The sequence below is a fragment of the Ammospiza caudacuta genome, chromosome 1 (assembly GCF_027887145.1).
Source record: "Ammospiza caudacuta isolate bAmmCau1 chromosome 1, bAmmCau1.pri, whole genome shotgun sequence".
Classification (NCBI taxonomy): Eukaryota; Metazoa; Chordata; class Aves; order Passeriformes; family Passerellidae; genus Ammospiza; species Ammospiza caudacuta.
In genome coordinates, this window is record NC_080593.1 from 5,625,954 (window position 1) to 5,641,909 (window position 15,956).

Genomic DNA, 15,956 nt, shown 5'->3' on the forward strand with positions numbered 1-15,956 from the left:
GCGGTTCGGAGCGATGCGGGGCGGTACGGGGAGATGCGGGGCGGTGCGGAAGGGTTGCGGGGCGGTGCGGGGAGATGCGGGGCGGTACAGAGAGATGCGGGGCGGTGCCTCCCGCCGCTCCTGACTCAGCGCCCCGCCCGGCGGGGGCAGGAAGCCGGGCGGGCCGGCCGGCCCCGCTCCTGTCACCGCCTGCGTCAGAGCCCGGAGTTTTCCACTGACGGAAAAGGGCAGCGCGGGGCGGCGCAGCCCGGCCCGGCCCCGGCAGCGGAGCGGGAGGCGCCGCGCCAGGCACCGCCGCTGCAGCCGGAGCCGCCACCGCCGCCGCAGGTAGGGACCGGGCGGGCAGCGGCGCCGGGATGGGGATGGGATGGGATGGGGGAGCCGGCGTAGGCGGCGAGGGGGAGGCTCTCGTTCTCGCGTTTCACCACCGGCGGCTGCGGCTGCGGGGTCCGCTCGGTGCCTGCCCAGCGCGGGGCTCGGCCGCCGGTTCCCGGCTCGGAGCCGTCCCGCCCGCTGTGCCGGGGTCGCTGCCGGTGCCCGCCGCTCGCTGCCGGCGGTCGCGCCGCCCCGGCGCCGTCTGGCCGCGCTGCCGTGCCCGGCGGGGCTGCGGCTGGGGCTGAGCCGCCGGGGAGCTCCGCGAGCCGCCGGGGCAGCGGGACCGCGTTCCCTCCTCGGGGGAAGGGCCGCGGGTTCGCTGCGCCCCCGAGCCGGACCCCCGCACTCTGCCCTACGGACACCCGAGCAGCTTGATGATATTTATTAGGAGTAGCGCAGAGTTCCCTTCTCACCCCGGCCCCGGTAAGTCCAGGCTCCGCTCCATCCCCGCGGTTCCAATTTTTTGATGTTGAGAGAAAGGTTGGGGAGGGGGTTGGGGGGAGCCTTGCCGGCTCGCTCTTCCCCAAATGCGCCCGGCTGGGGATGCTTTCCCGTCGCTACAGCAACACCTACCGACGGGCGCACGGAGGGACGGACGGGCGGACAGACGGAGCGGGGCACCCCCCACACCCCCCCGCCGCCTCCCGAAATAAGGCATCGCGGCTTTTACAGCCCACCTGAAAAAAAAGGAGGGGAAAAATAAAATAAAAAAAAGGATACCCCGTCTCCCGCCCCCGAGTTCTAAGTTTTCTCAGGTTTTTATAATTTTTTTTTTTGCCTGCTCCCTCCCGCTCCCTCCTCTACCCCCGGCATCCTCAAAAGTGTCTGTCACCTCCGAGTTACATAATGTCGCTGTAGGAAGAGGCTGACACACAGGGACAGCCCTTTCCTAAAGCAGCTCAGCCTCGCTAACGCCTGGAATGCCAACGCCTGGGTGGGATGGATGGATTGATGGAGGGATGGAGGGAAAACCCTCGCGGCCGTTTACAAACCTCGAAGTCACAGAATGAGGGAATCCTTAAGGGCTGGAAAAGCCCTCTAAAATCCCCGAGTCCAACCCTTCACCCAGCACTGCTAGGTTAAGTCTTATCATCTGTTATCAGCAATTGATCGCCAGTTATTAATTGATTTTATGACTTTATTTTTTTTCGTGAAAATGGTTTTAGTTTTGCTCTGCTGAGCAGTTTGCAGAGGTGGCCCGTCAAGGTGTGTGTGTGGGGAGGGGGGTGGGGTTATTTTCAGGATGGTTGGGTTTGTTCTCCTCCCGGAGAGACTCCGCAGCTCCCGGCAAAGGCTTTAATAATTCAGCGCAGGAAATGCGTGCGTATATATAGCAGGGAAGGTAACGCACAGCGTGTACCTACAGGAGGACAAATATGGAAACCTGGTGTGAATTATTCATGAGGTGTGATCAAATAGAGGATTTTCCTAGACAAAGCACACTTCGCTGTTTTCCTGTTTGTTACAGCAAAATCTGCGCCGAGTACATCCGAACCTCCTTTCATTTTGGGCCGTGTCAGATAACCTTTAATGTATTTGCTGAAATCTCTTATTTACCTTTCAAGCTGTCACGGCAAGAACTAAGGGGCTTGGTAGAAAAATCTGACAAGCCTTTTTTTTTTTTTTTTTTTTTCTTTTATTTCTTTTTTTTTTTTTTTTCCTTTGTGGCCTTCCAAAAATTAGGAGCTGGAGTAAGCACTTGTGCTGCTCCTTCCGGGGAAGGTGTTTTGCCTGCTCAGCCTCTGACAGGAGCACAAACTCGCGGTGCTACGGACTGATTCATGCTCCCACTCCGCAGCACGACGTACTTTGGGTTTTGCTGTTGCATAGTAGGCAGAGGCTATTTTTAACCGGAGCAAGGTTATGAAACCTTAGACCCAGCTGGGTGAAAATAATCTGGTCTGAACTGGAAAGCACGGCTTTATGTGGCTGGGAACACGCGTGGGACTGTCCCCTGGAGGCTCCTGGTGGGATGATCCCGCTCCCCTCGGCTCCAGCCAGCCCCGAAATTGGGAAGTGCTGTCATCGGGAGGCTGTCACGGCGGCACGGGGGAAACCACTTAAGTAAATATGCGAAGAATTAAAATAGTTAAATGATTGAGCAATGAATCAGTGCTGATAGCGTGGCGATTATTCAATAACCCTGAGGTGTTGCTGGGCTCACCGCTGCTGTTAGACATCAGATTTCTGGGATTGCAGAGCGGCAGGCTCAGCTCCGCAGCGCTTTTTTGGGGGGATTCTCACACCGAGATCTCTTTAGAGCCCGCAAGAAACGGCGGCGTGCAAACAAACACCAACCCCGGCGACCGCTCCACCAGCTGCCCTCGCAGCCGTACCTGGCTGAAATATGCGGTGGTGTTTTTTAAACTAATATTTACTCCTGCTAGACCTGCACAGCCACTGCGGCTCCGGGGGAGGGAGCGGAGCCGCTCTGACTCACGGCTCAGCGCGGTCCTGAGCTCGCTCCCAGCGTCCCGGTGTGCTGGGAACGCTCCATCCACCTCGCTGTGGGCTGGAATAAATCCGCTGTGCCCTCCTGGCGTGCAGAATTCCACTTTGTCTCCCTGAGGTTTAAAGTCAGCAAACCAGCTCAAAAAGTCACCGGAGAACAAATGGTTTTAGTGCACTGTGCTGAGTTTGGGGGGGGTCAGAGGGATTGTTTCTTTGATCGCTTGGCAAAAGAAACTTTGCTTTCAATTACTGATGCACAGATCGGGATGCTTCCATTCTTTAGGATGCTCTGCCAACCAACACCCCCCAAAATCTGAGATATTCTTGCTCCTGGGTGTTCTCCTGCAATGCCATGGGAATTGTGGCACAAGCAAAGGCAGCTGCTGCAGTCGCTGTGAGGAGTTTCCTTTGCTTGGCTTGTGCTGCTGCTTCAAAGCACATCTACAGCCCCCAAACACAGCTCTGAAACATCTCCTCCTCCTCCCAATTCTGCCCAAAGCCTCTTTGTGCAGTTTCCTGGAGACTGGACACTGGTAGGGGTTTTTTAGTTGCCTTCCTCTGCACTTGGCTAAACCAATGCCAAACCTTCTTAAATCTAAATTACTCGAAATATTTACTGTTGAGACGTCGTCCAAGAGGAGGATAGTTAAAACATTAATTCCTTGCATTCCAGTGTATTAGGGCTTTACCCTGCAACTTGTTGGGTGCCAGAAATGGGGCTTTGCAGATTGGGTTCCCTTCCCCCCCCAACTGGACTGCCCCCTCCTATTCCCCCCACCCAAACTTTAATGCTTAAAAAAAAAAAAAAAAGAAAAAAAAAAAAAAAGGAGGGAGAGAGAAAGAAAGGAATGCACATCTGGGCTAAATATTTGTTAGAAAGTATTCCCAGGATAGTGGGAGTTCTGGTGCCAGAGAGGAATTCCTGCGGGTTTGATCCATTGCATTATGTACTTGTTCCAAAAGCTGTTTTCAGTAAAATAGATGAGTAAGAAGTCTTAGCCAAGAACAGAATGTCTTTTTTGGCAACTGAAAGGAAGATAGGATTATTTTATTTCAGGTTATGTAAAAAAAAAAAAAAAAAAAAGAGAGAGAGAGAAGGTGGTAAAATCCTGCACTCCATGGAGCCTGCAGAGATTTGCAATGGCAAACTCAGATACAGAAATTTATTTTTTCCATGCTTCTGTGGACATTTTTGGGACTTGCTTTTAAGACACTGCTGGTTCCTTGCAAAATTGCTGCAATTAAAATATCCTCGTTGTGTCTGAATGAGCCTCGGGGCTTTTTTGGCTGAGTGACCAGTGGCCTTGGTGACATGGCTTTAAAGGCAGCGTCCAAACTGCTGGTGTGAATTCTGTCTCCACATGCCAGGGTGAGGAGGGGAGCAGAGGATCACCCTGGCTTTGGCAGTAAAATGCCTGTCTGGAGGATTTTTTGGGGTAGGGTAGAAACAGACACTGATGGGTGAAGCTCCACTATGTCTCTCTTGAGAAGGATTTGAAAATTTGGCTTGGAAAACATCACAGCCATAAATCAGCAATGAGGGGGAAGGTGTGACAGGAGAAAATCACTATATTTTGGCTTGTGGGCAGCAGGTTCACCAGCTTTTTCCCATTAGCGGGGAATCCTGTTTGCACAACGCCTCCTTTGCATTAACAAAACAATAGGTGTCTTGAAGAAGACAGTGTGCCAAAAGTGGTTTTTTCCCCCTATCCATTAGGCTCATTCGCATAGATGGGGAGCTGCACAAACCTCCCTTCATCCTCCTGGCTGGTGATAGTATTTAAAAAATAAATAAATAGAATTGCACCATCTTATGCACAGCTTGCCTTGGCTCTGGCTTGGTGTTTGTGTTAGCTGGGTTCTCTGGCTGTGGGAGAGCGCTCTGGTTTCCCTCTGGGCTGGCTCTGGGGGGATGTGGTGCAGCCCCTGATGGGAAAGGTGACCTGAGCATCAGGGCTGCTGCATCCTTGGTCCAGCCCTGGGAGTTATCCCTGTCTCAGCAGCATGGCCTTGGCTGTTCCAGCAGCCTCTGGTGTCTCCCACGGCACTTGGATGTGGTCAGCACCGCGTCTCTGAGGGTGTTTGCTCTTGGAAATGTGTCCTACAGGCATTCTAGGGTTCCTCCCTCCCTTGACTACAGTGGCATCCCTCACTGTCATCCCTCACTGTCCTGTGGAGCATTCTCTCTGCAGCAGGAGCTGATGCTCTTTCAAGCCACATGAGGGATTTTTTTTTGCAAAGTTTTTGCCCATTCCAGGTGTGGACAGTGGGGTCTGCAAACCTCTGCAAACAAAAAGCAGCCCAGGCTATGGATTTCAAGAATTTCTTTGCTCCTGATTATTTCCTAAAGAGACAGAGCAGGAGGCACATGCACAAAAATAAAGCAAATAAAATTTTGTTATTCGCTGTTTTGCGGCCACCTGCGAGCTCAGCTTTGCCATGGAGCTGGAGCAGGCAGCAAAGGGGTTAATCCAGGTGTTGGGTAGGACATGTGCTGCTGGAGGGTGGCCAAATCCACCTTCTCTGCATCTATTTTGGATTAGGGCCAAAAAAACAACAACCCCTCTGTGGCAAAACCACCTGCAGCTCCAGGTCTGTTGAGGAGGAGGAGGGATCCCTTCTCCCCAGGTTCAGGGGGATGGGCTGGCCCTGTAAGCACGCCTTGCAGCCAATGATTAACTCCTCCAGGCCAGGGAAGGGCTCCAGCCAGGGACTTTTGTGACCTTTAAGGTGACTATTGTCTCCTGGGAAGCTGGTGGTAAACATAATTAGGGAGGGTTGGTGCAGGACTTGGAAGGAACTGTGTGCTCCTGTCCCGCAACGTGATACTGCTTGGGGCTGTCAGGACACTGAAAATCCCATGGTGGGGACGTTCTGCCACTGGTGTGGTGTCTGTGCTGTCAGAAGGGCAGGTTTAGAGCTTTTTTGTTTTGTTTTTTTTCTTTTTCAGAGACTTAACTTCAGACATGCAAAGCGGGGTGAGAAAGTGTTTGGGTTGCAAAGAATGGAGAAGTTTCGTGTGGTGGGAGGGGATGTGGACTGTGTGTCTGGCACCCCTGTATCTGCACTGCCACCATCCCAGGGCTGTCTGCTGTCCCAGGTTATCCAAATTCTAGGGATGCTTTAGCTTTTGTGTATTATGGGGTGGCTGGTAGCATCCCACATTGCTGGGGCTCTCCCCTCCTTGCTGGAAGGAGTTCCTGGGCTGGGGCTGCATCCCTGCAATGTGATTGTGTCTTACATGGTGGGATGGGGTCAGAGCAAGCCACCCCTCAGGCAGCAGCTCTCAGCTCTGGGGATGGCTCACTGGCTCCCAAATAAGCTTCTGCAGGAGCAGGGGGAGCTGGGCTGGTGTTGCCAGAGTCTCAAAGGTGGAATGATCCACCATCAATGCATCCCAGGCTGAGTGGGTGCTGATGTCCATTAGAATCATAAAATATCCTGAATTGAAGGGGCCTACAAAGATCATCAAGTCCCAGCTCCTGGCCATACACAGGACCACCCCAAGAATCCCACCCTGTGCCTGAGAGCATTGCCCAAACTTACTGTAGGCAAAGGCTTTCATGTTTTCTTTTTATGTCTCCCGAATTTGCACAAACTTTATAAAAGCAAAGTTTAAAAGATGCAACACAGTTATTTTTGGCTTTCTTTTATTTTATTTTTTTTTCCTTTAAGATGAGCAGGGGCAAAGCATGCAGGAAATTTAGGAATCTAGGCAAGTACAGAGCTCCTTTGTTTTTAATTAGCTGCGTTGTTTTTAATTGCTTCTATGCTTGATACATAACCCAGCCTAAACAAGAATAGCTTATTGAATGGGGGACTGACTATGAAAGGCACCGTGAGGAGAAGGGCTGTTCTTCACAGTTGATATATTTGTATTTCAGTGCTTCATTTAATAAGTCTGTTTCCCCGAGGGGCTGTAGCAAGTAAATCATGCCAACAGATTGTTTTCTGCAAACTGGCTTATTTTTGTAATTAGCAAGACGTTAAAGCTGTAACTGCATAGAAAGCGATCTGGGTGAGGAGTGAACATGAAAGAATTAGTAAGCAAAATGTAATACTTACTGTTTGATGACATTAGTGTTGATTGGATTGGTTTCTGGACAGTTTGTTGTCTGGGATAGTCAGTTTTTTCTGCAGTGTTGTGGAAATGGGAGAGAAATTCACAGGTGTGCACGGTGAGTGTAGTGAGATGAGGTGTTTTAGGGGCAGCACTTTTTGGGAATCACATCTGTATGGCCAAGTGGATCTGATGGGGAAGCCTTGCTGGGGGTTACAGCTGTCCTGCTCATTACTAGAAACTGCTAAAATTTCCCTGTCTTCATGTTGTGTTTTTCCCTTTGTTTTCCAGTTATATGACAAAAACGGCGTCACCATGAGCGGAGTATTGAAAAGGAAGTATGAAGAGCTGGGAGATGACAGCACCTACTGCTCCTCCTCCTCCTGCTCCCCCCTGTCCTCCTCAGCATCCTCAGGCTGGGACACTGATGAGGAGAATTCCCGTGGAGAGCCCAAGCCCAGCTCTGCCTTAATGTCCAGCTTCACCCGTGAGTAGCTCTGGCTTTCCCAGGGTCAGCCATGCCTCTGCATGGGATTTTTGTAGGGTGGTGGTGGCTCATCATCTCACAGAGACCCCCTTGGGGCACGCCTTTATGGCTGGAAGTAGTTGTGGCACCTGCTCCTTGCTGTGACACTGGTTTATAATCATCCATCCTCCTCACAGTGGTCTTCCACAGCCCTTCCTTCCAGTATTTATTATTCCTTTGGAATATTTTTGCTGAAGTCCAGGCTTGCAGGAATAGAAACCCAAGGATGGGTGTGCACAAAAGCATGTGGGTGCCTCCAAGCCTTTGCTGCAGAACCATCCCACCAACCCTCAATTCCCTGTCAAGCTGTTTCACAGACAGTGAAGGCCTGTAATGCTCTTTTTAAAAAATGATTAACCAGTAACGTAATTACCATTTCAGAACTTGTTTCCTACGTAAATTGGGTACTTTGCCAAAGAACATGACACATTTGACATTGCCTGAGCGGCTAGTACAGATAAAAGCTATTTTGTTTTCCCAGCAATGTAAGTTTTGAGAGCTTTTAGGAAAACACACAGAAGGCAGGGTTGTAAAGCCTTTATCTGCCATGTGAAGGGAAAAATAAAAAGTACAATAGAAGAACATCTTCATGGAGGAGAAATAGTCCAACCTAGTAAATTATACTGAACACCCACTGTATGTAGCAGTTAAGGTCCACTTAGCAGACATACACAAACACGCAGTGGTCTGAAAAGGCTTTAGAAGTCTTGTAATAATAAAGAGTCTCATTCTTGCTTGTCTTCCCAGGTTTTGTGACAAAACAATGAACTTTTTGTGCTCTCTGGCTCAATTGGAAAAGGGTCAGGAATGGGAAAACAATTTCAGAGGAGGGGTGCAGGGAGAGGGAAGCAAATGCCAAAGTGCAGCAGCTCGGCCGATAGATGATCGTGGTGGTGAACTTGCCTTCTGATAAAGAGCTCGTGTTTTAGGAGATTGAGTCAAGGTTATTGTGAAAATGCAACTCGCAGTGCAGAGATATGATCAGAGTGACTGCAGGGCCCAGTGTGAACCCCCAGCTATTGAGCAGAAGCTGCTGACACAGCTGGGTGAACACTTCTTTTTTATCTTTTTTTTTTGTTTTCACATGAAACCGAAACACTGTATTTTGGCAAGTGAGACCTGTGAAATGTGGGTGCAGTTAACTGTCCAGTCTTGCACTTTCACAGCCTTTGGGGCCCACCAAACCAGCTGAGCCCCTCGGGTTGTTGTAGAATTTTCCTTGGATCCCATGCAGGGCTACTTGTGGCTCTGCTTCCCAAAGAGCAGGGCTTGATCCCAGCTCTGCAGCACTCACCCATCCTTTCTGGGTTATTTTTTTCCAACCAAAGCACCCCTGCACTAGCAGAGAATGGGACCAGAAATGCCTCCCCACCACAAATTTGGGTGTAGCTGGCTCTTGTTCCTGCCACACTCATGTGGCTGTGCCTGGCTTTGCTTTCTTGGCAGGCCACACTCGTGGAAACTCACTGGCTCTGAACCTGCCCTGACTAATTATTCCCCCTGCATCTCCTGTGTTTGCATGTGCAGCTGTGCAAGGCCAGGTATCTCTGGAGAGGCTCTGCTCTAAGTGATGTGTAGCATGTTTCAGCAGTTTAAGATAAACCAGAGTCATGTATTGCCGTGTTTACCCAGGGATCACCTGCACAAAGATTAACATCTTTGCAGCTGCTCTCAAATGAGTCTCTTGAGAATAAACCACAGATTCAGAGTTCCTCCCAGTGGATGGTGAGAGGAAGTACCAGGAAAAAACAGCAATTTCGGCTGTTTTCTGCCCTGCCACAGAAGCTGGAGCCATGAAGCACCAGGAATAGCAATGCCCTGGCATCCCAGGAGCAGACCAGGGGCTCCTGAGCGTGGGGCAGAGTGGATTTAGAGAGGCAGATGTGTAGGTTGCTTGTTCATTATGCTTTGCCACACGTGAAGAATAAGCAAATGGATGTTCCTGGGGGAAGTCAAGCAGGAAGGAGAAGCAGCAGCCACCTTGTAGGGTGAATGTCATCAGTGACTCTGATGCAGCAAGGCTTGGCTTAGCTTCCTCTCCATCCTCATCCCACCTCTGAAGTGCTAGCTCCTAAAACACCACCAAGCAATGTTGTAGCTTTGTCCCAGCGTTTTTCTGTTGAGAGAGTAATTACAAATCCTGCCTGTTTGTAATATTTCTATTCCATCTGCAGCATGGCTTAGTGTTTTTTCTTTTTTTCAATTCTCCCTTTTTAGCCACGTCAATCCTGAAGAAATCCAAGCGACTAAAGAAGAACAATGTGGAGTTTGACCGGGTCACTGTTTTTTACTTCCCACGCTGCCAGGGCTTCACGAGCGTGCCCAGCCGTGGGGGCTGTACCCTGGGCATGGTCAGCAAGCACAGCTCCTCCCGCCAGTTCACGCTGGCAGAGTTTTCAAAGGAGCAGGAGAATGTCCGTCGGGGCAAGCTCGAAGAGAAATTAAAAGAGGAGAAGTTGGAAGCGTTGAAATGGAAAGTGAGTGAGGAGTGTGGGGCTGGGTTGATGGGGAGCTGGTGGATGCTGTTGGTTAATTGGCCAGTTTTTAGTAAGAGCCTCCGAGACCTGAGAACATCAATCTTTAACTCTCAGTTTGGGTCTCCAAAAAACACAGGCTCCAGTGGGGGACTTTCATTTAGTTCTCCACCTTTGAAAAGTGAAAAGACACAGAAGACATTTTTGCTCTTTTGGTGGTACCTCTCTGTCCAGGGATCCACTTGAGACTCTTCTTGGTGTCTCCCAAAGTCTTTTCATTTCTGGTTTAGATACTTGATATCCCAGTCAGAAAGACCAGTCAGGTCTTGACTTAGATGTTGATCCTGAGGTTGGCCACCATGGGGAAGAATTCATCCCTTCCTTATTTCCCCTCAGCTGCGGGCTCCAATGGTTCTGAGTCCCAAACTAACGCTTTGTCCATGTTCTGCCCTCAGCTGACCATGAACGGCACCAAGGAGTCGGAGGAGGCCAACCAGCTCACCATCGAGGACATCTCCGACGACGACATCGACGTCAGCAACGTGGACCTGGAGGATGGCTTCTTCCTGCAGCCCTACCCCGCCAAGAAGAGGCGGGCGCTGCTGAAGGCCGTGGGCGTGAAGAAGATCGACAAGGAGGAGAAGCGGGAGCTGCACAACATCCGCCTGTCCCGGGAGGACTGCGGCTGCGACTGCCGCGAGGTCTGCGACCCCGAGACCTGCAGCTGCAGCTTGGCAGGCATTAAATGTCAGGTACAGCCTCACCCCTGGGCATGAGGGGATGCTGTGGCTCCAGCTGGGTGTTAGAGCAGGGGGCTGTGAGCAAGAAGAAACTTACTTTTGCTCCCTTATGTCTTCTTTTGGACCGTTTTGTTTTGCTTTTTGGTTTTGGAATCTTTGGACAGGGCTGGGGCAGCCTGTAAATCCATCTGCTTCCACCTCCCCTTGGAGGTGAGGAAAGCTCTTGGAGCATCCCTCAGGCTGCAAGGCAGGCACTGCTTGAAAGCATTCTCTTCCCAAATCACACACTCAGCCATCCCCACGCTGCAATGAGAACGTCCCTGCTTTACATTCCCATGAGATCCATACCTGCTCGATCTCCTGTTGGGCCACGTGGGAATGTCTGCAAGGAAGAGCTCCTTGCTCCTCACACGAGGCTGCGCTTTCTCCCCCTCCCCCAGGTTTTATTTTTAATTCCTTTTTCTTCTGGTGTGTGTCACAAATCCCAGCGTGCTCAGGCGAACGTGGGAGTGTCAGCTGAGCGTCAGCCCACAGCGGAGCTGTGCAGGCCACCTGCACTGTGGGATAATCCCCCTCTATTCAATTAGGGAGTTATATTTTTCAGGGTATTTTTTGCAGGTGCCTGCCCAGCTGTATTTAGGGAGCCTCATTCCCTATTCTGGGCGCTGCTTTCTCCCTCGCTGCCGTGTTTGGAAGCTGGGGGTGGCGGAGGTGGGTGCGCACACACGGGTGCTCCATGTGTGTGTCACAGCTCCCCTCTAGTGGCTGCTGCAGATCAGATAGTGAAATCATTAAACAGCAATAAAGAAAAAACTCACTTTTGCTCCCTTATGTCTCCTTTTGGACCATTTTATTTTGCTTTTTGTTTTTGGAATATTTTTTCTTCACTTGTACTGAAATCCAGCTTTGTATGACACCTCTTCAAAAGAGCAGGGTGGTTTTCTTTTTTTTTTTCTTCCTGCTTTTAAACCCCTCAGCTGTTACTTGGTTTCTCAGGGCAGGCGAGTCACGGGCAGTTTTGGTTTTATGCCACTGGGTTCAATCCTAACCCTCCCTTTCTGTTTTTCCCTGTTGCCAGATGGATCACACCTCCTTCCCCTGCGGCTGCACCAAGGACGGCTGCGGCAACACCGAGGGCAGGATCGAGTTCAACCAGGCCCGCGTGCAGACGCATTTCATCCACACCATCATGAAGCTGGAGCTGGAGAAGCAGCAGCAGCAGAGCAGCGAGAAGGTGGCGGAGGCCGAGCCCCCATTCCGGGAGCGGCTCCCTGTGCTGGGATGCGCGGCAGGGAAGGGCTCGCTGGAGGAGCGCGCGGTGCCGCTGGCGCCTGCCTTCCAGTTCAGCCCCGACCTGGAGGCCCTGGGGGAGAACAGCTGCAGCAGTGACATGACAGACTCCTCCATCTCCTCCCACCCCAGCGAGGACCTGGAGGAGCCCTACGAGAGCCTCCCCTCCGACAAGTCCCAGTCGGACGTGGACGACGACGGCTTGGCACGCATCCTCCACTTCAACGACTCGGATGCCGAGGAGGAGAGCAGGCGTGGCCAGGATGACCTCGGCTGCTTCCATCCCACCGACTTCTTCATCGAGGACCACGGCAGCGAGGCCAAGCCCATCCCTGGCCACTTGTCCCACCTGTCGGAGTGCCTGGATGAGAATGCCAACCAGGACAGCGGGGGTTTGCTGGAGGATGCAGCCCACGGGAGGTGCGATGGGCTGTCCTGCTGCGCCCCCTCCTCCACTGAGCCCTGCTCCAAGAGCTACGCCGACCTCAGCCTTTCCTCTGATTCCTTGGATTTCTTCCAGTCCTTCTCGGACTATAACTTGGGACCCCTTTACAACTCCTTAAAGGAGTATGAGAACCTGGATAACTTCTCAGCGTTACAGTTTCAGTTGCCTAATTTCCCTGGCTTCCCACAAGCCGGAGATCAAGGCTCCTGTTTCTTGGAGTCCCTCATTGGTTTGTCTGAATCCGTCCCTGAAACCCCAGCCCCTTTCACAGACAATCAACTTTTGGAGGATGCCATCAAGTCATCACTGATGGAGACAGTGAAGGTGTGAAACACTGATGTGGCTCAGGCAAGGACTGATGCCAAAAGGAAAACGGAGGAACAGTTGGACAGGCAAACTTTCACTGAAAGGATGGTGTGCTACTCAAATCTAAGGAGGAAAAAACAGCAACAGCAGAAGACTTTCTAAGCAAATTAACTATTTTTGGTCTTTATACAACATGGACGTTTTGACATACTGCAGCTGCAATCAGTTCTCTCACTGTTTGTGCAAAAATTTCTAAACTTTCATGATGGGGTGGGGAAGGGAGGGAGGGAGAAAGACTTTCACATGAGAATTTCCTTGTGTTTTGTATGAAAAGACCCGTTAAGAAAAACTCCTCGCTAACGTTGCCAGTCGTCCATACAGCCCCTTCTAGAAACGTTTCAGTGTTGCAGGAACTTTTTAAGGCAACTTTTTGATGCTGTATTTATTGTGAAAATTTGTGGTTTGCGTAAGAGTTGGCCCAACACACTCTTACGTTTAAATCTGACGAGGTTTACAGAAGAGATCCATACACTATATACATAATCATTCTTCATCTATTTATTGCAAATTCCAGAATTTAACTAGCCACTGAAGCTTGAACTAGCATGAAACCTTATTTAAATTGGTAATACCTCAGATGTATTATGTGTACAATCATATTTTTTTGCATAATATATCTGTATTTATTTATTTTCTACCTGTAGTACGTGAATAGCACTGTGGTTTGTCGATGACCTGGAAGGGCAATAAGGTCTTCAAGAGGAAGATGACCCTGGTTTTTCTGAGTCTGAATGATGTTGGTCTTCACTTCACATTTCTAAAAACACTGAACAGAAGTGGTGTGGGAGGGGAGGGACGAGGGAAGAGTTTGTGCAACGTCCCTTGGTTTCTCCCAGCCTTGTCGTAGACATGAGAATGGTGTTTGGTCTCCATAATGTCACTGTGGAGAGCAAAGCAAGCAAAACCTTCAACTATTTAAGGAGTAACATTAATACTAGCACGAAACAAAACCCAACCCCTTTTTGTAAATTATTTTATAATTTATTTAATTTCCTAGGCATTTGGCCATGAGATCTTTCCCCATCAGTTATGGTGCCTGAATATGCAGAGGAACTGTCAGCAGCGGTGGGGAGGTGGAACCAAAAGGACCTTGGCAGCCCTCATGGGAGGCTTTGGGAGAGCAAAGCCAAAACAGCAGCAGTGCTCAAGCTCCTCAGCAAGTGCTCCTTAGGACTCCCCAGCACTGAGGATGTCGCAGCTCCTAAATCCAGTGGGTCACGCTGATTGTACTATATTTTTATAGAGGCGAATCAAGTAATTCAAGCAAAACAGATGGATATGAAATTTTTTGGGTTATTTGTCCTGTGAGTAGAGTTTTTGAAGACCTGAAGACCAAGCTGGAAAACAGAAGGCTTTTGGTTTTTAAAATGAGAGAAACCTTTGTGTTTAGGAAGGATGCTGGAGGCTGCCTTGGCCTTTTGTTATTTAAGTCAGTCTGAGAGCATGACACTGGCCATGAGATGTAACTGGACAAAAAAAATCTGTGCATCAGTGATACACTAAGTGCCTACACCAGTGGTATGGAAAAAGCAAAATGGATTTAAAACCTACTGGCTTTAAATTCCCCCTTGGAAAATTTGGTGATGGGAGTGATTCCTGGCATTACCAGCACAGGAGGAGGAGACAGTTCTGGTGTCCCCAGCTCTGCTGCCCTGGGAGCAGCTGGAGGGAACTTCTGGGGGTGCAGAGACACACAGACAAGGGAACCAACCCTGACACACGGATTTGAGGATTTTTCCATTGGCTGAACTGTTTCTATCCCTGACCACAGGGATGGTGCTCTTGGATACCTGCTCTTCGACAGGTGCCTCGCTGCAAACCTGCCGGCAATTTAGGAAACTTCTGGCGTACGATACGTGGGTTGCTTGGGGTTTTTTTTTTTTTAAATCCTTATTATTGCTATTTAATTGTACATCTTCTCTGGTATTGAGCCGGTCAACTTGGAAGTGGAGCTGACCCCCATGGCCACGATCGGGTCCTGAGCCCACGCTCGCCGCCGCTTCCTCCTGCAAGGCGACTGTAGGAATACTACTGGCAGATGGAGGATTTCCTGGATATATCTATTATTATTATAATTATTATTATTGTTATTATTATTATAATTATTATTATTTTTATTATTATTTTTCATTGTCGTCATTGGTTCTTTAGACTGAAAAATCCCCTTTCCGGTTATCTCCTAGGTGGTAGCTCCTTCAGTTCCTTCAGACTGCATCCAAAATACTGACAGTTGAAAGTCTGGTAGCCTTCTGTATTTATTGGCACTAATATATTTTGTAACATTCCTAGGTTTCTCTGCATATATATATTTATATATATAAAATATATTTATATATTTTATATATAAATATATATATACACACACACACACTTTTTTTTAATGAATTATTGGGATTGAACTCCTGCCTTCTGGATTTTTTTTCAGTAATTTATTCTTTTTATTTGTGTTGGTGCCAAAAAAGAAAAAAACTTTTTTTCTCTTTTTCTTTTCCCCAGGGCACTGAATTGTAAATATATAATTTTTTTTTCTTCTTGGTATCTGTGTAAAAAGTTGCCTGTTAAACAGTTTAAAAACTGGGTATTTATTGACACAATCTGTAATTATCTAATGTATTGGTTGGAACACTTTGGTTTCAACATAGCTTTATTTTAGCTTTCTTTGTGTATATATTGTGATTATGTTGCTTAAAGGTACAAGTTAAAAAAAATGCTTTATTTTTACCTTATCCATTTGCATTTGTTTATAAAAAAAAAAAGCATATTTGTCTACAGCTGCTGTCTCTCATTTCATCAAAGCAATATGAAGAAATTTCCATTACACTTTCAATAAAATAATTTTGTTTGAAATTCTTCACTAATGTCCTTTTTGTGACACAATAACCTTTTCTTTTTTTTTCTAAATAGAGTAAAAATCAATGCATGCGATGTGGTTTTCCCAAACTTTTTAGCCTTGTAGATGGTGGCTGCTTGTCTCTAAGGGATGATAGAATAGACAACAATCTTGGCAGCATCCACATCACCAAGGAGAAATCTTGGGAAACCCTGGAAACCACTTTTCCTCCTGGGTTACAAATCATTTCTCATTGCCCCATGGCCCCCCTGGGACCTGGAAGGATGCAGCTGGGCAGAAGCATCACCATGGTCCTGTGCCCCTGGGGAAAAACAGAAAAAATACTCTTGGTCATGGCAACAGCACGGAAAGAAGAGAGTAGCATGTGAAGCAGCAGCC

At 49.0% G+C, this 15,956-nt stretch overlaps 1 protein-coding gene across 2 annotated transcripts; it reads left to right on the forward strand.

Annotated features, from left to right (window-relative positions):
* Positions 1–232: 232 nt before the first annotated feature.
* On the forward strand, positions 233–15,542 carry CSRNP1 (cysteine and serine rich nuclear protein 1). 2 transcript variants are annotated; one of them, XM_058814827.1, is made up of 5 exons: positions 233–327; positions 7,178–7,373; positions 9,630–9,889; positions 10,342–10,638; positions 11,705–15,542. In XM_058814827.1, exons 2-5 carry the CDS (start codon positions 7,202–7,204, stop codon positions 12,689–12,691), a joined length of 1,716 nt encoding a protein of 571 aa, XP_058670810.1. In that variant the 5' UTR covers positions 233–327; positions 7,178–7,201; the 3' UTR covers positions 12,692–15,542. The 2 variants fall into 2 exon arrangements, with proteins under 2 accessions (XP_058670810.1, XP_058670802.1); XM_058814819.1 differs by lacking the exon at positions 233–327 and having other exon boundaries at positions 6,215–7,373.
* The last annotated feature ends 414 nt before the right edge of the window (positions 15,543–15,956 follow it).